Below are 17,525 nucleotides of genomic sequence, written 5' to 3'. Positions count from 1 at the left end.
GCTTTTATCTCAATTGGACCCGGTAGGTGACGCTACTATCGGTATGTAACTCCGAAACTATTGAACCAATTTTTATGAAATTTTGTAAGCGTCTGTAATTTGGTCCAACTTGGGAGATATGGTAGTTTTTATCTCAATTGGACCTGGTAGGTGGCGCTGCTATCGGTATGTAAGCAATCAAATTTGGTAGCTGTTTTCCGGGCAGGACAATGTCTGCCCGGTTCGCTAGGATATATATATATATATATATACTAGCTGTGCCCGCGGCTTCGCTCGCGTTGAAATTAGTGTGTCACAAAGTTTTCCCGGTAAACCTCCAGTGAAACTATCATCAAAATCGGCTTAGCCGTTCCGTAAACCTTCCTCTTGAAGCCCTCTCTCCATTGGTGAAACCGCATAAAAATCCGTTCAGTAGATTTTAAGGGAATCGATCACATACACTTTTGGGGATTTTGTTTTATAATACACTAACTTTTACCCGCGACTACGCTCGCATGGTTATGAAGATATGCATTACTATTAAGATGTTTAACGCAATTATTTTTTTATTTCAGTCACTTGAAATGCTTATCACACTGGGTAACTTTTTAAAAGCCACAATTTAGTAAAATTTAATAGTTATATTTATAAAAACTCTCTATACACCACATTTTTTGTTTTATTTTCAGGCTGCAGTATAAAAAACCTATCAGGCAAACTTATAGCTGTTGTAAATGTTTCATACAAACTATCAACCCCAATTACACCCCCTTAGCGGTGGAATATCGCAAAATCCGTTCTTAGCGGAAGTCTACTAACTATGATCTACCTCCCTGCCAAATTTCATCTTTGTCCATCCTGGATGGATGGGACCATCCAGCGATTTTTGAGTTCTCGCAATGAGTGAGTCAGTGACGTTTTTTTTTTATATATACATTGCTATGCATTATTTAGACAACTCCTCACCATCTATAGAGCATACATTTTAAATTTCAAGCCTCTTACTTCAAAAATATAGGATTTTCATACAAACTTCCAACCCCCGTTTTATCAGTAAAATCCATTCTTAGCAGATGTTTACGCCCTATAAGGAACCTACCAGCCAAACTTCAAGTTTGTGGCTGTTATAGTTTCGGAGATTTCGTGATGAGTGAGTCAACCAACCATCCCCCGTTTTAACCCCAAAAGAGAGTTGATTTCTAAAGATACATTATTTGGACACGTCCTCACCATGAATAGAGCATACATTTTAAATTTCAAGTCTCTTACTTTAAAAAAAATCGGACTTTCATTCAAAATTCCAACCCCCGTTTTATCCCCTTAAGGGTCGAGTTTCGTAAAATTCTTTCTTAGCGGATGTCTACGCCCTATAAAGAACTTACCTGCCAAATTTCAAGTTTATAGCTGTTATAGTTTCGGAAATTTCGTGATGAGTGAATCAACCTACCATCCCCCGTTTTAACCCCAAATGGGAGTTGATTTCTAAAGATACATTATTTGGATACCTTCTCGCCATCTATAGAGCATACATTTTAAATTTCAAGATTCTTACTTCAAAAACATAGGACTTTCATACAAACTTGCAACCCCCGTTTTATCCCCTTAAGAGTCGAGTTTCGTAAAATCAGCTCTTAGCGGATGTTTAAGCCCTATAAGAAACCTACCTGCCAAATTTCAAGTTTATAGCTGTTATAGTTTCGGAGATTTTGTGATGAGGGAGTCAACCTACCATTCCCCGTTTTAACCCCAAAAAGGAGTTGATTTCTAAAAATACATTATTTCGACACCTTCTCACCATCTAAAGAACGTACATTTTAAATTTCAAGTCTCTTACTTTAAAAAACATGGGGCTTTCACACAAACTTCCACCCCCCGTTTTATCCCCTTAGGGGTCGAATTTCGTAAAATCCGTTCTTAACGGATGTTTACGCCCTATAAGGAACCTACCTGCCAAATTTCAAGTTTGTAGCTGTTATAGTTTCGGAGATTTCGTGATGAGTGAGTAAACCTACCATCCGCCGTTTTAACCCCAAAAGGTGGTTGATTTCTAAAGATATATTGTTTGGACACCTTCTCATCATCTATAAGGCATACATTTTAAATTTCAAGTGTCTTACTTCAAAAACATGGGACTTTCACACAAACTTTCAACCCCCGTTTTACCCCCTTAGGGGTCGAATTTCGTAAAATCCGTTTTTAGCGGATGTCTACGCCTTATAAGGAGTCATCTTCCCAAATTTCAAGTTTTTAGGTGTTATAGTTTCGGAGATTTCGTGATGAGTGAGTCAACCTACCATCCCCCGTTTTAACCCCAAAAAGGAGTTGATTTCTAAAGATACATTATTTGGACACCTTTTCAACATCTATAGAGCGTACATTTTAAATTTCAAGTTTCTTACTTCAAAAACATAGGACTTTCATACAAACTTCCAACCCCCGTTTTATCCCCTTGGGGGTCGAATTTCGTCAAATTCATTCTTAGCAGTAGTTTACACCTTATAAGGAGCCTACCTGCCAAATTTCAAGTTTGTAGGTGTTATAGTTTCGGAGATTTCGTGATGAATGACCTTTCGCGTTTATATATATTATAGATTATTTTTTTAAATAACCTATCAGGCGAACTTATAGCTGCTGTATACGTTTGATACAAACTATCATCCCCAATTAAACCCCCTTAGCGGTGGAAAATCACAAAATCCGTTCTTAGCGGAAATCTACTAACTATAATCTACCCCCCCCCCCCCCCTCCCCTGCCAAATTTCATCTTTGTCCATCCTGGGTGGATGGGATCATCCAGCGGTTTTTGAGTTCTCGTGATGAGTGAGTCAGCGACCTTTCTCTTTTATATATATAGATCACGATGCATTATTTGGACAACCCCTCACCATCTATACAGCATACATTGTAAATTTCAAGTCTTTTACTTCAAAAATATAGGACTTTCATACAAACTTCCAACCCCCGTTTTATCCCCTTAGGGGTCGAGTTTCGTAAAATCCGTTCTTAGCGAATGTCTAAGCGCTATAAGGAACCTACCTGCCAAATTTCAAGTTTATAGCTGTTATAGTTTCGGAGATTTTGTGATGAGTGCGTCAACCTACCAACCCCGTTTTAACCCCAAAAGGATGTTCATTTTTAAAGATACATTATTCGAACACCTTCTCGCATCTATAGAGCATACCTTTTAAATTTCAAGTCTCTTACTTCAAAAACATAGGACTTTCATACAAACATTCAACCCCACTTTTAACCCCTTAGGGGTCGAGTTTCATAAAATCAGTTCTTAGTAGATGTCTACGCCCTATAAGGAACCTACCTGCAAACTTTAAGTTTGTGGCTGTTATAGTTTCGGAGATTCCGTGATGAGTGAGTCAACCTACCATCACCCGTTTTAACCCCAAAAGGGAGTGGATTTCTAAAGATACATTATTTGGACACCTTCTCACCATTTATAGAGCATGCATTTTAAATTTAAAGTCTCTTACTTCAAAAACATAGCACTTTCATACAAACGTTCAACCCCACTTTTAACCCCTTAGGGGTCGAGTTTCATAAAACTCGGTATTAACGGATGTCTACACCCTATAAGGAACCTACCTGCCAAATTTTAAGTTTGTAGGTGTTATAGTTTCGGAGATTTCGTGATGAATGACCTTTCGCTTTTATATATATTATAGATTATAGATAGATAGATATGTTCAAACTTATAATTTAAATTAATTATGGTCGAATTTCGACCAATGGGCGACCACTAGTTTTCATTATTATACTTAAAAAAAATAAAAGCTTTCCTATAGCTATAAATAAATATATTTCAAATTATTATTAAAGAATAAAATGCATTAAAGATTTATACATATAATTTATTTATTGTATTTATTTTCTATATATATCATTAATATATAAATTTTATGTGATTCCAGCTAATCCAACTTCGGCAAATAAATAAGCACTTAATTCTTTACAAAAATAACTATCAATTTCCCATCCACTGACATACACTTCTATTAAAGCTTCGTCTCTACAATGAGCAATGTTTTCTGAAACAATGGAAAGATGTAAATATAATTGTTAAAAGAAAATATGTTGTGATTTTACAATATATATAATATATATATATATATATATATATATATATATATATATATATTTAAGCGTATATCCTAAGTTTTAAGACTTCTAATATTTATTAACATATCAATAATTCTGTGGAAATCAAAATTTAACTATTTGTGATTCAAATTGAATTTAAATAACCACTAACATAAATTTACTATTGTAAATTCTTTTATGATACTCTTTTTTCCGTTTCAATTAATTGTATTTTTTTATGAATTCTGGATGGACTCCCTAAACTACTTAACCGATTTTAATCAAACTTGCACACCATGTGCAGTTTGATCTAACTTGAAAGATAGGCTATATTTCATTTTGATATATGTAATTATTATGGAGTTGGGCTGGTTGAATTTGCCAGTCGTCTTTTCACGCATAACGGACCACCCTTGTATCTAAATGCGGAAAACCGAGCCCACAACAATACAATACATGTAATTATTATTAAAAAAATAAACAAAATAAGGTGGTACAAAGTTCGCCAGGTCAGCTAGTTATATCTATAAATAGTGATTGTTGTCATGGGCACATTATTCTTAGTGGATTTACCGTGTGAGTGAGGTAAATACCTGTAATAACTTTTTTCAACTCAAATTCCTTCTGCAAACCCTGTTTCATTTTAGTTATATTTTCTGCAATTTCACACACTGACCAAGTGTTAATAACTGGCTCTTGTGTATATTGCAATTTTGATAGAGCTTGCATTTGAATACATATTATATTTACACCTGAAATGATAAATCTATGAAATATAAGAACAAGAAATGAATGTGGGTGGAGTTATTACTCTTATTATAACCTTATAGTATATCTTATGGATTGCCAATATCTTGTGAGTCTTAAAATTATCTTAATATTCAATATAATAACAATCTGTACAGCGGTTTGACTATTAATGCCTAACAATCAACTAAGAGTTATTTTTGCATTTATATATATAATTATATAAATTTCTTTTTAAGCTAAAACAATACATCTATACTTATATTATGAAACTGAATAGTTTGTTTCTTTAAACACTGTTCCGAGGAACGACTTGTTTGAAGTAAAAAATTTCTTTTATGTTGGATAACTCATTTATTGAGAAAAGCTAAAGGTTATTTTTTTCTTTCAATTAACGTGTATGTTAAACCACGGGGCATAGCTAGTATGCAATAAGTTCAATTTAATCCATTAATACACTGATATATTCTGGTTAAATTTTTTTAGGTTTTTTTTTAGGTTTTCTTATGTATATAATGTATTGTTTGCGGATTCGCTTTTTTGTATACGAGTTAAATGAAGGATAAGTTGATATTAGCTTATTTGAAAACTAAAAAAATTATATCTATATCACAGAAATTAACAGTTAAAAAATAATAACCTTCCAAAACATTAGCAAGGCCATCAAGTGCTTCTAATAAGCTATCAATAAGTGATTTTGTTTGGTATGGGTAGTAATTGTCTTCATATTCATGTAACCTTAGTGCAGATATAGATTTACATATTTTTGCTCCTTTATCTCGTAAACTCGACCAATCACTTAATATTCGGTGTAGATTGGTTATATGCGAATAAACAGTTTTAGAAAAACCAGGAGTATCTTTGTTAGGAGAAGTGATCTCTGAAAAAAAGTGAAACCTCTTTAAATTTTTGTGAAAACAACAAAGAACTGAATAATTATTTTTAGTTCCACTAAAAAAATTTTTGTTTCTGGATTACCTTTCGGTTTGAAATAGTTTGAATCAATTTTAGTTTTTACAGAAGTACTCGACATTGTTATTATCAACTATTAAAATAAACAATTAAACATTTATTCTATTTATTTACTTTTATCAACCATAGACTATACACACTAGTCTGATTATAGACCAAAGAATGGAACGCTACCTACCCCACCCCAGCCTGCAAAATAATGATATTTGTAATAAAAAAAATACTAATCGATAAATTTTCAATAGCTCAATTCAACTACGTTGTCCTTTTAAATTGCTCACCTTAAATTATTTAATTAAAAATCAAAAAAGTCGTTGAAAAATATTCATTTATCAACAATTTCAAACTCCTATATCTTTTGATGTATACAATATTTTTAATTGCTCAATGTGTTAAAAAACTGCTCAAGTTGCATTTATAATTGCTCAAGTATAGTTTGGAACGGATCCACTTTCCTTAATTTTTAAATAAATATAAATAATTTGAACAAATAAAATAATGATATTTGTAAAAAAAATACTAATCGATAGATTTCCAATAGCTCAATTCAACTACGTCCTCCTTTTAAATTGCTCACCTTAAAGTATTTAATTAAAAATCAATAAAGTCGTTAAAAAATTCATTTATCAATATTTTCAAACTCCTATATCTTTTGATGTATACAATATTTTAAATTGCTCAAAGTGTTAAAGAACTGCTCAAGTTGCATTTATAATTGCTCAAGTACATTTGGAACAACTTCACTTTTCTTAATTTTTAAATAAATATATATAGTTCGAACAAATTTAACGTTTATATCATAAGACAGGTGAGCGCTGCGGATGCGCATAGACAATGATGGAAGCCAAAAAAATTGCGGATATTCGTAATAAAAAAGATACTAATCGTTAGATTTTCAATAGCTCAATTCAACTACGTTGTCCTTTTAAATTGCTCACCTTAAACTACTTATTTAATTAAAAATCATTAAGGTCGTTGAAAAAAAATCATTTCAATCATTTTTGGATGTATACAAAATTTTAAATTGCTCAAAGTGTTAACAAACTGCTTAAGTTGCATTTATAATTGCTCAAGTACATTTAGAACAGCTCCACTTTCCTTAATTTTTAAATAAATATATATAGTTCGAACAAATTTAACGTTAAAAATTATAAAATTTAATTAAATTTAATTAAATTAAATAACGCAAAGTGTATTTTGTGTAGGTATTTTATAAATAATTACTATGCTGTTTGTTGAGGGTACGTAAAATATGTACAGTTTGCTTTCAAAAAAATATCCTACTTTCTAGCCCTCTTTGGATTTTATTGCCGAAAAAAATATTGTTTTTAGTTTTATCATTGCGTTGTTCTTCAATACTAATTTTAATTACTTTCTCGAAATGAACTATGAAGTACAAACCCCGTACCTACGATGAAATACTACAAGCATAAACATAATCTATTATCAGATATTTATATTACCTACACTTATTAACTTATTTAGTACTATGTATCTATTACTAGATTTTAAAATGGATTAGATTTCTATAAATATGACAAATGCATTTTTGTGCTTTTTCGTTTTTCATTAAGAAAGAAATGTTTGTGCCGGTATATTTTTCCATTATTAATCTTGCCAGGACCACACTTGGCAAGTCAGAGATATTGAAATGATTTAAACAAATGACACTATTTCTTGTGGGCGTCTAGGTTAGTCTGTTATTACAATTTTTTTTCCATTTATGCCTTAAATTTGGATCTTTAGGAAACCTGCAAAAATTAATATAAAACATTATGGTCAAAGTTTACACTAAGTAATTCTACTAAAATGTGTTGATACTCGTAAGTATTGTATTATATTTAATTTAATGCAATTTTATTATAAAACTATGCAAAAATTAATATAAAACATTATGGTCAAAGTTTACACTAAGTAATTCTAGTAAAATGTGTTGATACTCGTAAGTATTGTATTATATTTAATTTAATGCAATTTTATTATAAAACTATGTATATTAAAATTAAGCCCGCAACATTATATTATAAATAAATCAGAATCTCAATCATGTCTGTCTCCTTTTATCTTTGCCGTTTTTATCGATAACTATCCATAAACAAACCGGTAACAACACTGTCGCTCGACGACAGCAACTTCTCGGAAATAGACTTGGATGAGTCACTCGACTGATCCGCATATTATATGAGGGCCAGCGGCCTGTGTTGGTAAACAAATCCGAAACAACACGACCGATAACTTTGTAATTCATAACTTTAAGTGGTAATAATGTGATTAAAAATTGCACACGCCAACGCCATTCTCATACGGTAATGCCATTTTTTAGTAAATTTGACGTGGCAGATCTCTTTTTGCAGCAAAAAACAGAACAATACGGCATTTTTTGAAGGATGTTGATTTAATCGCGCAACTAGATTTAGTCTGTTTTTTTTTTTTTCTAGGTCGGCAAACAAGCGTACGGCTCACCTGATGGTAAGCGATTACCGTAGCATATAGACACCTGCAACACCAGAAGCATCACAAGCGCGTTGCCGACCAATCCCCAATCCCCCCAGGAGCTCTGGTCACCTTACTCACCAACAGGAACACAATACTGCTTGAAAACAGTATTATTTAGCTGTGATCTTCTGTAAGGTCGAGGTACTACCCCAGTCGGGCTGCTCCATATTTTGAGCAGGAAATTCCTGCTGTGTCCTACCTCAGTACTAGTCTAGTGATCAGTGCGGCTGCAACTAGTTTTATTGTACGCATATGGCCATTTAGCCTTATACCTTGACAGAGGGGAACTGGAGGGGAAGGGGTATAAGTGAATATATAGAGGATTATTAGAATAACTAGAAATAGCGGCACCAAATGGAAAACGTTTCCAAAATAGACTTATGATTTTACTTGGAATGCAAGGCGTCGATTGTTAGTGAAATGCGAGAGGAAGATAATATGACAGGCTAGAATAACTGGTCGATACTAGCATGCTCATAAGCAAATCTGTTTTGTTTAGTCGCGCTCAAAACATGTCCCATTCCACCCGCACTACAGTTAGCAGGCTAAAAAATCAAACGACCGTCAATTTTTGAGCATGTACTAATAATAAACATGCTCATTCTTCTACTTATAGTATGCTTGTTATAAGCATGCTCAAAGATAAGCATGTTCAAAGTATAAACACCAATACACATGCTATTTATTAGCAAACCCTCTGCCAGTGAGCGTGTAGTGATAATAGAAACCAAGTGGTCCTACACACAGAACTAAATTAAATCATCCTTTTTTTTTTTTAAAAAAGTTAGCAAATGAGTAGGCGGTCACCTGACGTTAAGTGATTAGCCCAATCCATGAACATTTGCAGCATCAGAGTAACTACTTAATGTTCAAGTCTTTCAGGAATTTGTTGGCCTGCCCCTTGAATAACCCCATGTTGTAATCTAATGGGAACACTGTCGAAGGGCGTTGGTCTCACAGGTTCCCCTACACATCTTTTAGTTTGAAAAACAATGCGCTCAAAAATTACTACTTTAATATATATACTTATAGGTAGCATTTGCTCAAAAAAAGCATGCTTTCGTGCTAAATAATGAACATGTCTGTCTGCTCCTTCGCACATATTGATTGGGAGTTTTTGTACATAGCATGGCAATTTTAAATAAAGTGTGAGGGGATAGAAAACTTAACTGGGGTGAATGAACTTGTCTTCACTAAAATGTTTTAGATGCACTCTCCACTGTTTTATATAAGCTTCATATGCTTCATTTTCATATGCTATAACCATGGAGCTCTATGCTCCATGGGTATAACTGATGACCAAGGAATATAGTACTCTCCAGCGTGACCAGATATAGTAGATTTCTACTTTTTTGGTAGATTTCGAGGTACCGGTAACAGTATTTCGTAGGTAAAAATTTTTTGGTATATTTTGGTAGAATTCACGTTTTTCAATTATTCTGGAACTTTTTTTTCTTCAAATGGCAAACCTCTCAAAAAAAAGTGTCATATTCTTCTTTTCATCGAAAGAATTGTAACTATCGCTTTCTACTATTCATTATTCGAGAGAGAAAGCTGTTGAGGGAATTACACATGCATTGAAAAAAATTGATTAGGTAGATTTGTCTTTAATTTTTATTTTTTTGGTAACCGTTCGTGCTATGAGCCAGTGATGTAAAAGTTACCGATTTATCGGTAGAACTCCCGATTTAATGGTGAATAAATACCTATAAAATGATTTTAGGGTATAATTTCCTGATTTACTGCATTTTAGCACATGAAATTTAAATTATACGAGTTTTGAGGTTGCTGTGTGGCTACGGCACTAAAGAATTTAGCCACCCCCTCTCTTCCCGTGGGTGTCGTAAGAGGCGACTAAGGGATAACAAGGTTCCACAACCACCTTGGAACTTAAGAAGCCGACCGATGGCGAGATAACCATCCAACTGCTGGCTTTGAAATACACAGGCCGAAGACGGGCAGCAGCGTCTTCGGTACGACAAAGCCAGTACTGTGGTCACCCTCCCGCCTGCCCAGCGTGGTGACTATGGGCAAAACACATGAGTTCACGTTATTTTTGGCGTAAACTTGTGGAGGCCTATGTCCAGCAGTGGACTGTATAGGCTGTAATGATGAGGTTGTAACACTGTTTGTACCTAAATTTAACTGTACATAAATGGTAACAGGGTATTCGACTATGTTTGAAAAAGTACTTCAAAATGTTGATTTTACAATAAAAAGCCACAAACAAAATATTTTGGCTGAATAAACACGCTTTCATGCCATAAAATTAAATTACATTTTAAACCTCTTTTCCGCGAAATTGTTATCAGCCATTTTGGTGACGTAATATGGTTAATAACAAAAGTCGTGTATGACGTACGTAAGACCGAACTCATTCAATGCAACAAAAGTTCAATACCTTAGACATATACCCTTTGTCGTTCAACGTTAACAGCTACAAATATTTGCTGTTTTTGTGTAAAATAATAAATTACAATAGCTATCGTTGGTGTGTAGTGTCTAGCCTTACAAATACTAGCGTTAAAAAAACTGTATTGCATAAGTACTAAGGTTTGAATATTATTGTCTTTGGAATATAGGGGCTTCCCACAGTGATGAATTCCGAGTGAAACACAAAATTTCAATAAAAAGTAGAATAGATTAAAGATGCTAAGAAATAGGCTTTCAAATCAAATTAATGGACTCAGGTTTATGACAATGTCACCTAACACGAAGAAGAATAACCATAACTTGATCATAATTTAAAAATACCTATATTTCTGTAGATTTTAATTTTAAGTAATAAACATAGATTTATTTAAGTTATAGTATTTTCTTTGTTCATCGTATGATTTTATCGTTATAATCAAGAGAACAATGATGCTTCTTCGTTGTAACACAACAGCGAAGGAGTGTAAGAAGTGTGTGTAAGTTAATAGATTTTTAGTATTTTCTCCTTCTTTTTTGGTAGAATTTAGTACTTTTTAACTTCAACGAGCAGTAGATTCGTTAAATGAAATCTGGTCACACAGATACTCTCTGCTCTCTGGTGTACCTGTATATTCAATGTACTCTTTGATTAAATGTACTCTGTGGTGTTAACGACAGACGACAGAGAGAGACAGACGACAGGTCGCTGTTTACGATTTATTTATTAGAATTTGAAAATTGGATATAAAATTTTTTCTTATCACTTATGTTTTATTAAATTTTGTTTAAAGAGTGAATTGGGACGTAGTACTTAATACGAATTAAAAATTTCAATTCTATATATACAATAGAAATTTCATTCGGAGCTTATTTAGTGTAGGTTGCACATTCATGAAGCGTAATAAATAAAGGTTAACTAAATAGTATATAAACACTATGTCTGGACCAGTTCAAGATGTTGTTGAAGAAGATGCAGCTGATTTACAATTTCCTAAAGGTACCATAATAGTCATAAAATTGCCATGTTTTAAACTTTAACAAGTGCATTATCGAATGCTAAAAAAGGGGTTTTTCTTTATTTTTAGAATTTGAAAATGCTGAAACACTATTAATATCAGAAGTTGATATGTTATTAGAGCATAGAAAAGCTCAAAATGAGTCTGCAGAAGAAGAACAGGAGTTTTCTGAAGTTTTTATGAAGACACTCACATACACAAATATGTTTAAGAAATTTAAGAATAAAGAAACTATAACTGCCGTAAGAAAGTATGTGCCAACTTATGCATGATCATTTTTTATATACAAACAACCTCTAAATAATATTAATGAAAGAAGTTTCTATTGAGAAGTCAATTAATTATTAACTGTAGTGTTTTTCAGCATTGTTTGCCTTGTTTTGCCTACCTTAACTACCTACCTTCCTTAAATACACGTCGTTCTTATCATTTATAATTGAAAACCAAATGCCTTCACGATTTAATTTTGGTTGGTGATTATAACGGTTTATATAAAATACTTAGCATCTGTGGAGCATTACATAACACAAATAAATATCTGGTTCTAAAAATAATTCATTGTGAAGGTTTTAAATAGGGTATTTTTAAATTTATTCTCCATTGTGTATTATGAATGTTATTGTTGACATAATATCCATTTACAATTGTGGTAACCTACAATCATACCTTACATAATTTAGTATTTAAATATATTTTCAAATAATTCTCTTAGTATTAAGAATTCTTATAAACACCCTAGTTGAGAACACCAAAACACGTTATTGAATGATCTCTTTTAAGAATCAAATCCTGCATCAAACGTCCAATACAACACACAAGCACTAATACCCAGAATGTGACTAAAAAAAAATATAAAGACTTCATACAAATTATTAGCCATTCCTAATAATAAAACCTGATCATTAATATTTCTTATTTCAGTCTCCTTCAGTCAAAAAAGTTACATAAGTTTGAAGTAGCAAGCTTAGCAAACTTATGTCCAGAAACACCTGAAGAAGCTAAAGCATTAATTCCATCTTTAGAAGGAAGATTTGAAGATGAAGAACTGAGAATATTATTAGATGATATACAAACAAAACGCAGTATCCAGTACTAATAAATTTTTCAATTATGCTTTGGTTTTTAATTGTATAATTCATCTTAGCCACTGACATTTAAATAAAAATATAATTATTCATCTATGTGGTTACTGGTGACAGTTCATCCATGACAATTATGAAAAGTTAATTTAAAATGAAAAGCAACAAAAATGGTAAACACCCCGTTTTACATAATTATGTCATTGTTAGTGATCATGGTTATCAGCTGTGTTTGGATATAATAGCTTCGGATTTTAATCCTTTGGATTAAGTATGACTTGTTTATAAAACCGTCACTAAAAGATTAAATATATTATTTAAACAAGTAAATGAAATAAAAACTTAGTCATGTCTTGTAATTATATGCTATTGCTAACCAGATCCTAACACTATACCAGAACTACAACACCAGAAGCATCGCAAGCGTGTTCGCGACCCTACCCCCAATTTCCCACCCCCCAGGACACCTTACCACAGAAACACAACACTGCTTGAAATCAGTATTATCAATGTTGAGGGACTTGCCGTCGGATTGCTCCAGATTTTGAGCAGGATATTTCTTTCTAACAACATGCCAATACTGCCGTTGCGCCGAGTGGCAACATTTCTTTTGACAAAAATACGCAACTTAAAATTATTGTTTTCTGAACTGAAGTTGTTTTTGAAGGAGATATTTTTCTTTGCCGGGAGTCGGGAAGGTATACAAAAATTTGAGGGAATCCCGCCAATTTCGACCATCTAGCAACCCTAGGCAGGAAAGGTTTCGACTTGCATTGCGCGCGTATTACTTTTGTTTAGCAACCAGGGCCAGGAAACATGGGATATCTAAAAAACTTAATAAACCGCGAAAAGAGGTTATTACAAAAGTTATTTGTTTTTCATTTTCTTATATATATACACTACCGTCCAAAAGTTTGGAAGCACACCTGATTTCAAACAAAACAAAAGATTGCCGACTCCCTGCGGTAAATAATAGCAATAAAATAAAGTTTTATGACCTTTTGTGATTTTTTAACACAAAACAAAAGGACTACTAGTGCATATTCCTTGAGTTTTAACAAATTCCTGGATTTTGACGAAACACGTGTTTTATTACTTCATCCGCCGGGGACTTTCTTTCATGCATTGATGCGGTTTTATTGAAAATATTTTGTAGTTTATATCTTTTTTGGACCTTATTTAGTCACACTTGAGCATTAGAACGCGAAGGTTGTGATATTAACATCGTCTGTATTCAAAAGATTTCGACTACTTCCTTGACCGTCTTTTTTTTTTATTGAAAATGGCAAAACGCAAGCAAATCACACTTGAACAGCGAAGCGCTATTTGTACTCTGCGTGAGGAAGGCTACAGTGAACGCCAAATCGCAAAAAAACTCGGAATTTCTTGTAAAGGTGTCCACTACACCCTCGCTAGAAAAAAAGAAACTGGCAAAAATGAAGATAGAAAAAGGTCTGGTAGGCCCAAATCCACTACAAGTCAAGAGGATAACTTCATCAGAGTTCTTTCTAAACGGAATCGTCGCTTAACTGCACCACAAATTACCGCATCTCTGAATGAAACGCGAGGAACACCCGTGTCAATAACAACAGTTAAAAGACGACTACTGTCTGCGGGGCTAAGAGGTTGTGTTGCAGTTAAAAAACCAAAACTAACAATTCGGCATAAGAAAAACAGACTAGAATGGGCAAAGGAACATAAAAACTGGACAATAAACCAATGGAAAAAAGTTCTTTGGAGTGACGAATCGAAGTTTCAGATTTTCGGGTCCAATAGACGTGTTTTTGTGCGCCGATCTAAAGGAGAGAGAGCTTCAGAAGCTTGTACAGTGCCTACTATCAAACATGGTGGTGGTAATGTCATGGTTTGGGGGTGTTTCGGCAACAATAAACCCGGAAGTCTTGTGAGGATAACCGAAAAACTAAACAAGGAACGCTATTTGAAAATTCTTAAGGATTTCGCCATACCCGGTGGACTGAATCTTATTGGTCCTGGGTTCGTTTTTCAGCAAGATAACGACCCGAAACATTCGTCCAAACTGTGCCAGAACTTTTTAAGGAAGAAAAAAGATGTGAAAATCATGCAGTGGCCGTCTCAATCACCTGACCTTTCTCCCATTGAACTTGTTTGGGATGAACTAGATAGAAGGGTGAAAAATCAATCTCCTACGAGCTCAGAACATTTGTGGCAACTATTACAGAGCGAATGGAAGAAGTTAGATGAACAGTATTTTATGAAATTAATTAGTAGGATGCCTAGAATATGCGAGAAGGTAATTAAAGAGAGGGGTGGACACTTCGATGAAGCTAAAATTTAATTTAATTTTTATATTACTTATTTAATTTCATTGTTGTAGAAGTGTGTTTTGTCTATTTTTTTAATTCTGTATCAATAAAAAAAATTTAAGATGGCTTACTTTTATTTTATTTGATTTTATCTTGTTGCTTCCAAACTTTTGGACGGTAGTGTATATATATATATATATATAAGGCCTAGCTTACTATGTGTAATAGTAATCTCATGAGATAGTTATGGCTATGGTTATATATTATATGGATGGTTAGGCCTATGATAGTGATGAGGAATGAATTGTGGTCAGCATTGTCCGTGAATGGTGTGAGCAGTGTAATACGAGCATGGCAATCCCTTTATAGGGATTCTAGTGCTTGTGTGAGGATAAATGGGGCATACACTGAATGTTTTAATATCGAAAAAGGAACAGGGATGTGTAGCGTCACCGTGGCTGTTTAATCTATTCATGGATAAATTGTTTGACAGATTTAAAAGAGAATGAAAATGGGTTGAGAATGAATGTGCTACTCGTCAAATGTCTTCTCTATGCTGATGATCAAGATACTTGCAACTTCGCTCGAGGAGCTGCAGGAGATGATAACTGATATGAGTGGAGCTTTTGTAAGAAAGGGAATGAAGATGAATGTAAAGAAGACGAAAGTAATGGTGTTTGAAAGAGATGAGGCAGTGACAGACTGCAATATCGTGATTGGAGATGAACAAATTGAACAGGTGAATGAGTTTGTGTATCTGGGTTCAAAGAAGAGTGAATGCAGGAAACAGGGTGAATGGAGCTTTGCAGCTTCCTTTATGAGCAGTCGGGAGGTGTCTAACAAGGCTCGTTTGGCTGAGAATGAGGGGGTGTTGGTTCCGACACTCATGTACGGAAGTGAAAGTTGGGTATGGCAGAAGAAACATGAAAGCAGAATAAATGCAGTTGAGATGAGAGCGTTAAGAAGTATGATAGGAGTTAAACTGAATGACAGGATAAGAAATAGTGAGATAAGAAAACGTTGTGGTCTGAAAGAAGATGTAGTGACAAAAATTGAGAAAGGTATGCTCAGATGCTTTGGTCATATCGAGAGAATGAGTGAAAGAACGATTGACGAAATAATTGTGTTTGCTCGCAAACGAAAAAAAAAACCGACTTCGACGAAAAAATAGTCAAGTAACTACGCGTTATCAAAGATTACTCAAAAAGTAATTATCAGATCTCGATAAAATTTCAGTGTGATCACAGTCATGATAAACATCAGCTTTCCATAAAATTAAAATTTATCAAAATCGGTATATCGGGTGGTAGGAACCCCCGCAGACCAAAACCAGACGATGCGCTCTGGGTACCGGTCTGGTTCTCAGAGTAGACTTGTGAGCGCAGGTGTGTTGGCACGGAAGTGTGCGTGGCGCTGAGACGGCGCGGAGACGTAGGGGTCGGGTTTTTCTTCCCCCACGCGGCGGACGGGGTGGGCGGGTTCGCTCGCCGGGTAACGCTGGACGCCCTGCAATTTCTGCGGGTCTGCTAGGTGCGGCCCGGTGGCCGAGGAAGGGCTGGACCTCACGGTCGCCCGGACTCAGGCGGTGGGACAGCTCCTGGACCTCGTCTTCCTCCTGCAGACGGCGGAGGGATCGACTTGGAAAGGTTGAGCGTCCCTTCCGACGGGGCCGAAAGGCCATCACCGGGGGGCGTCGTGGTAGTGTGCGAAAGCGATCCCATGGCGTCCCCACTAAGGTGCCGGCGGAAAAAAAGATGTGGGTTTTAGTGGATAGTCTGGCATTGCACATCACGCCGGGAGTTCCAAACACCCGTCACCTTCGTGTAGAGGGCTTATTGCGTAAATGCATTTCCCCATGTATAAAAAAAGTCGGACGTTCCGAGACCAAATAAGGGACGTCTTGAAAAAAGGCCAGGTCAAGAGTACCCTAAACCGAAGAGCATGTATGAAGGGAATAATGAAAGTGGACGAAGCGAAAGAAGTATGTAAGGATCGTAGCAAGTGGAAAGAAGCGGTCTATTTTTCATTTCCTTGGGTTTAAAGGGGGTGGGGATTGAGAAGGTTAATAAAATATATGGCAAAACAACGTTTGCGGAGTCAGCTAGTTAGACTATACGATTGTAATTAAAGGGGCCAAATATATTTTTATTAAACTACTTAATCACATAATCTAAGATATTATGCAGCATTTAATCCTGTCAATTGAATCCGTATAAGATCCGCGAGAAAAGTGACGGATACGGATCTCATTTTTCTCGCGGAAACGGATATCCGGAACATCATTAATAAGTATTTTAAACTTTCTTCATCACATCACAGTGAGCGTGCCTTTGACCATGGCTTAATAGTGCTGACACCGCTGCTCTAACGCTTCAGCCTATAATATCCCACTACTGGGCATAGGCCTCTTTCCCCGTGTAGGAGAAGGATCAGAGCTTAATCCACCA

General features: G+C 34.8%; 2 protein-coding genes across 2 annotated transcripts; one reads left to right on the top strand and one right to left on the bottom strand.

The window, feature by feature from the left end:
• Nucleotides 1–3,826: 3,826 nt before the first annotated feature.
• Nucleotides 3,827–5,925, bottom strand: LOC123656339. The gene is made up of 4 exons (XM_045592036.1): nt 5,797–5,925; nt 5,459–5,698; nt 4,665–4,823; nt 3,827–4,019 (listed from the first exon to the last, which is right to left on the bottom strand). Exons 1-4 carry the CDS (start codon nt 5,849–5,851, stop codon nt 3,889–3,891), a joined length of 585 nt encoding a protein of 194 aa, XP_045447992.1. The 5' UTR covers nt 5,852–5,925; the 3' UTR covers nt 3,827–3,888.
• Nucleotides 5,926–7,009: 1,084 nt separating this feature from the next.
• Nucleotides 7,010–12,827, top strand: LOC123656303 (DNA-directed RNA polymerase II subunit Rpb4). The gene is made up of 5 exons (XM_045592009.1): nt 7,010–7,020; nt 8,346–8,350; nt 11,384–11,695; nt 11,784–11,964; nt 12,636–12,827. Exons 3-5 carry the CDS (start codon nt 11,635–11,637, stop codon nt 12,808–12,810), a joined length of 417 nt encoding a protein of 138 aa, XP_045447965.1. The 5' UTR covers nt 7,010–7,020; nt 8,346–8,350; nt 11,384–11,634; the 3' UTR covers nt 12,811–12,827.
• Nucleotides 12,828–17,525: the final 4,698 nt, after the last annotated feature.

This window comes from Melitaea cinxia, chromosome 9 (assembly GCF_905220565.1).
Source record: "Melitaea cinxia chromosome 9, ilMelCinx1.1, whole genome shotgun sequence".
Classification (NCBI taxonomy): Eukaryota; Metazoa; Arthropoda; class Insecta; order Lepidoptera; family Nymphalidae; genus Melitaea; species Melitaea cinxia.
The sequence above is the reverse complement of the archived record's forward strand: the minus strand, read 5'-3'. Positions and strand labels throughout refer to the sequence as shown.

Bases quoted from the DNA above. Each gene is read 5' to 3' on its own strand.
- LOC123656339 (XM_045592036.1), bottom strand. From the start codon at position 5,851: ATGTCGAGTACTTCTGTAAAAACTAAAATTGATTCAAACTATTTCAAA. The intron at 5,699-5,796 runs GTAATCCAGAAA...ACTTTTTTTCAG, and splicing joins AAACTATTTCAAACCGAAAG to AGATCACTTCTCCTAACAAA. The intron at 4,824-5,458 runs GTTATTATTTTT...TTATCATTTCAG, and splicing joins CCTTGCTAATGTTTTGGAAG to GTGTAAATATAATATGTATT.
- LOC123656303 (XM_045592009.1), top strand. From the start codon at position 11,635: ATGTCTGGACCAGTTCAAGATGTTGTTGAAGAAGATGCAGCTGATTTA. The intron at 11,696-11,783 runs GTACCATAATAG...CTTTATTTTTAG, and splicing joins TGATTTACAATTTCCTAAAG to AATTTGAAAATGCTGAAACA. The intron at 11,965-12,635 runs GTATGTGCCAAC...TTCTTATTTCAG, and splicing joins ACTATAACTGCCGTAAGAAA to TCTCCTTCAGTCAAAAAAGT.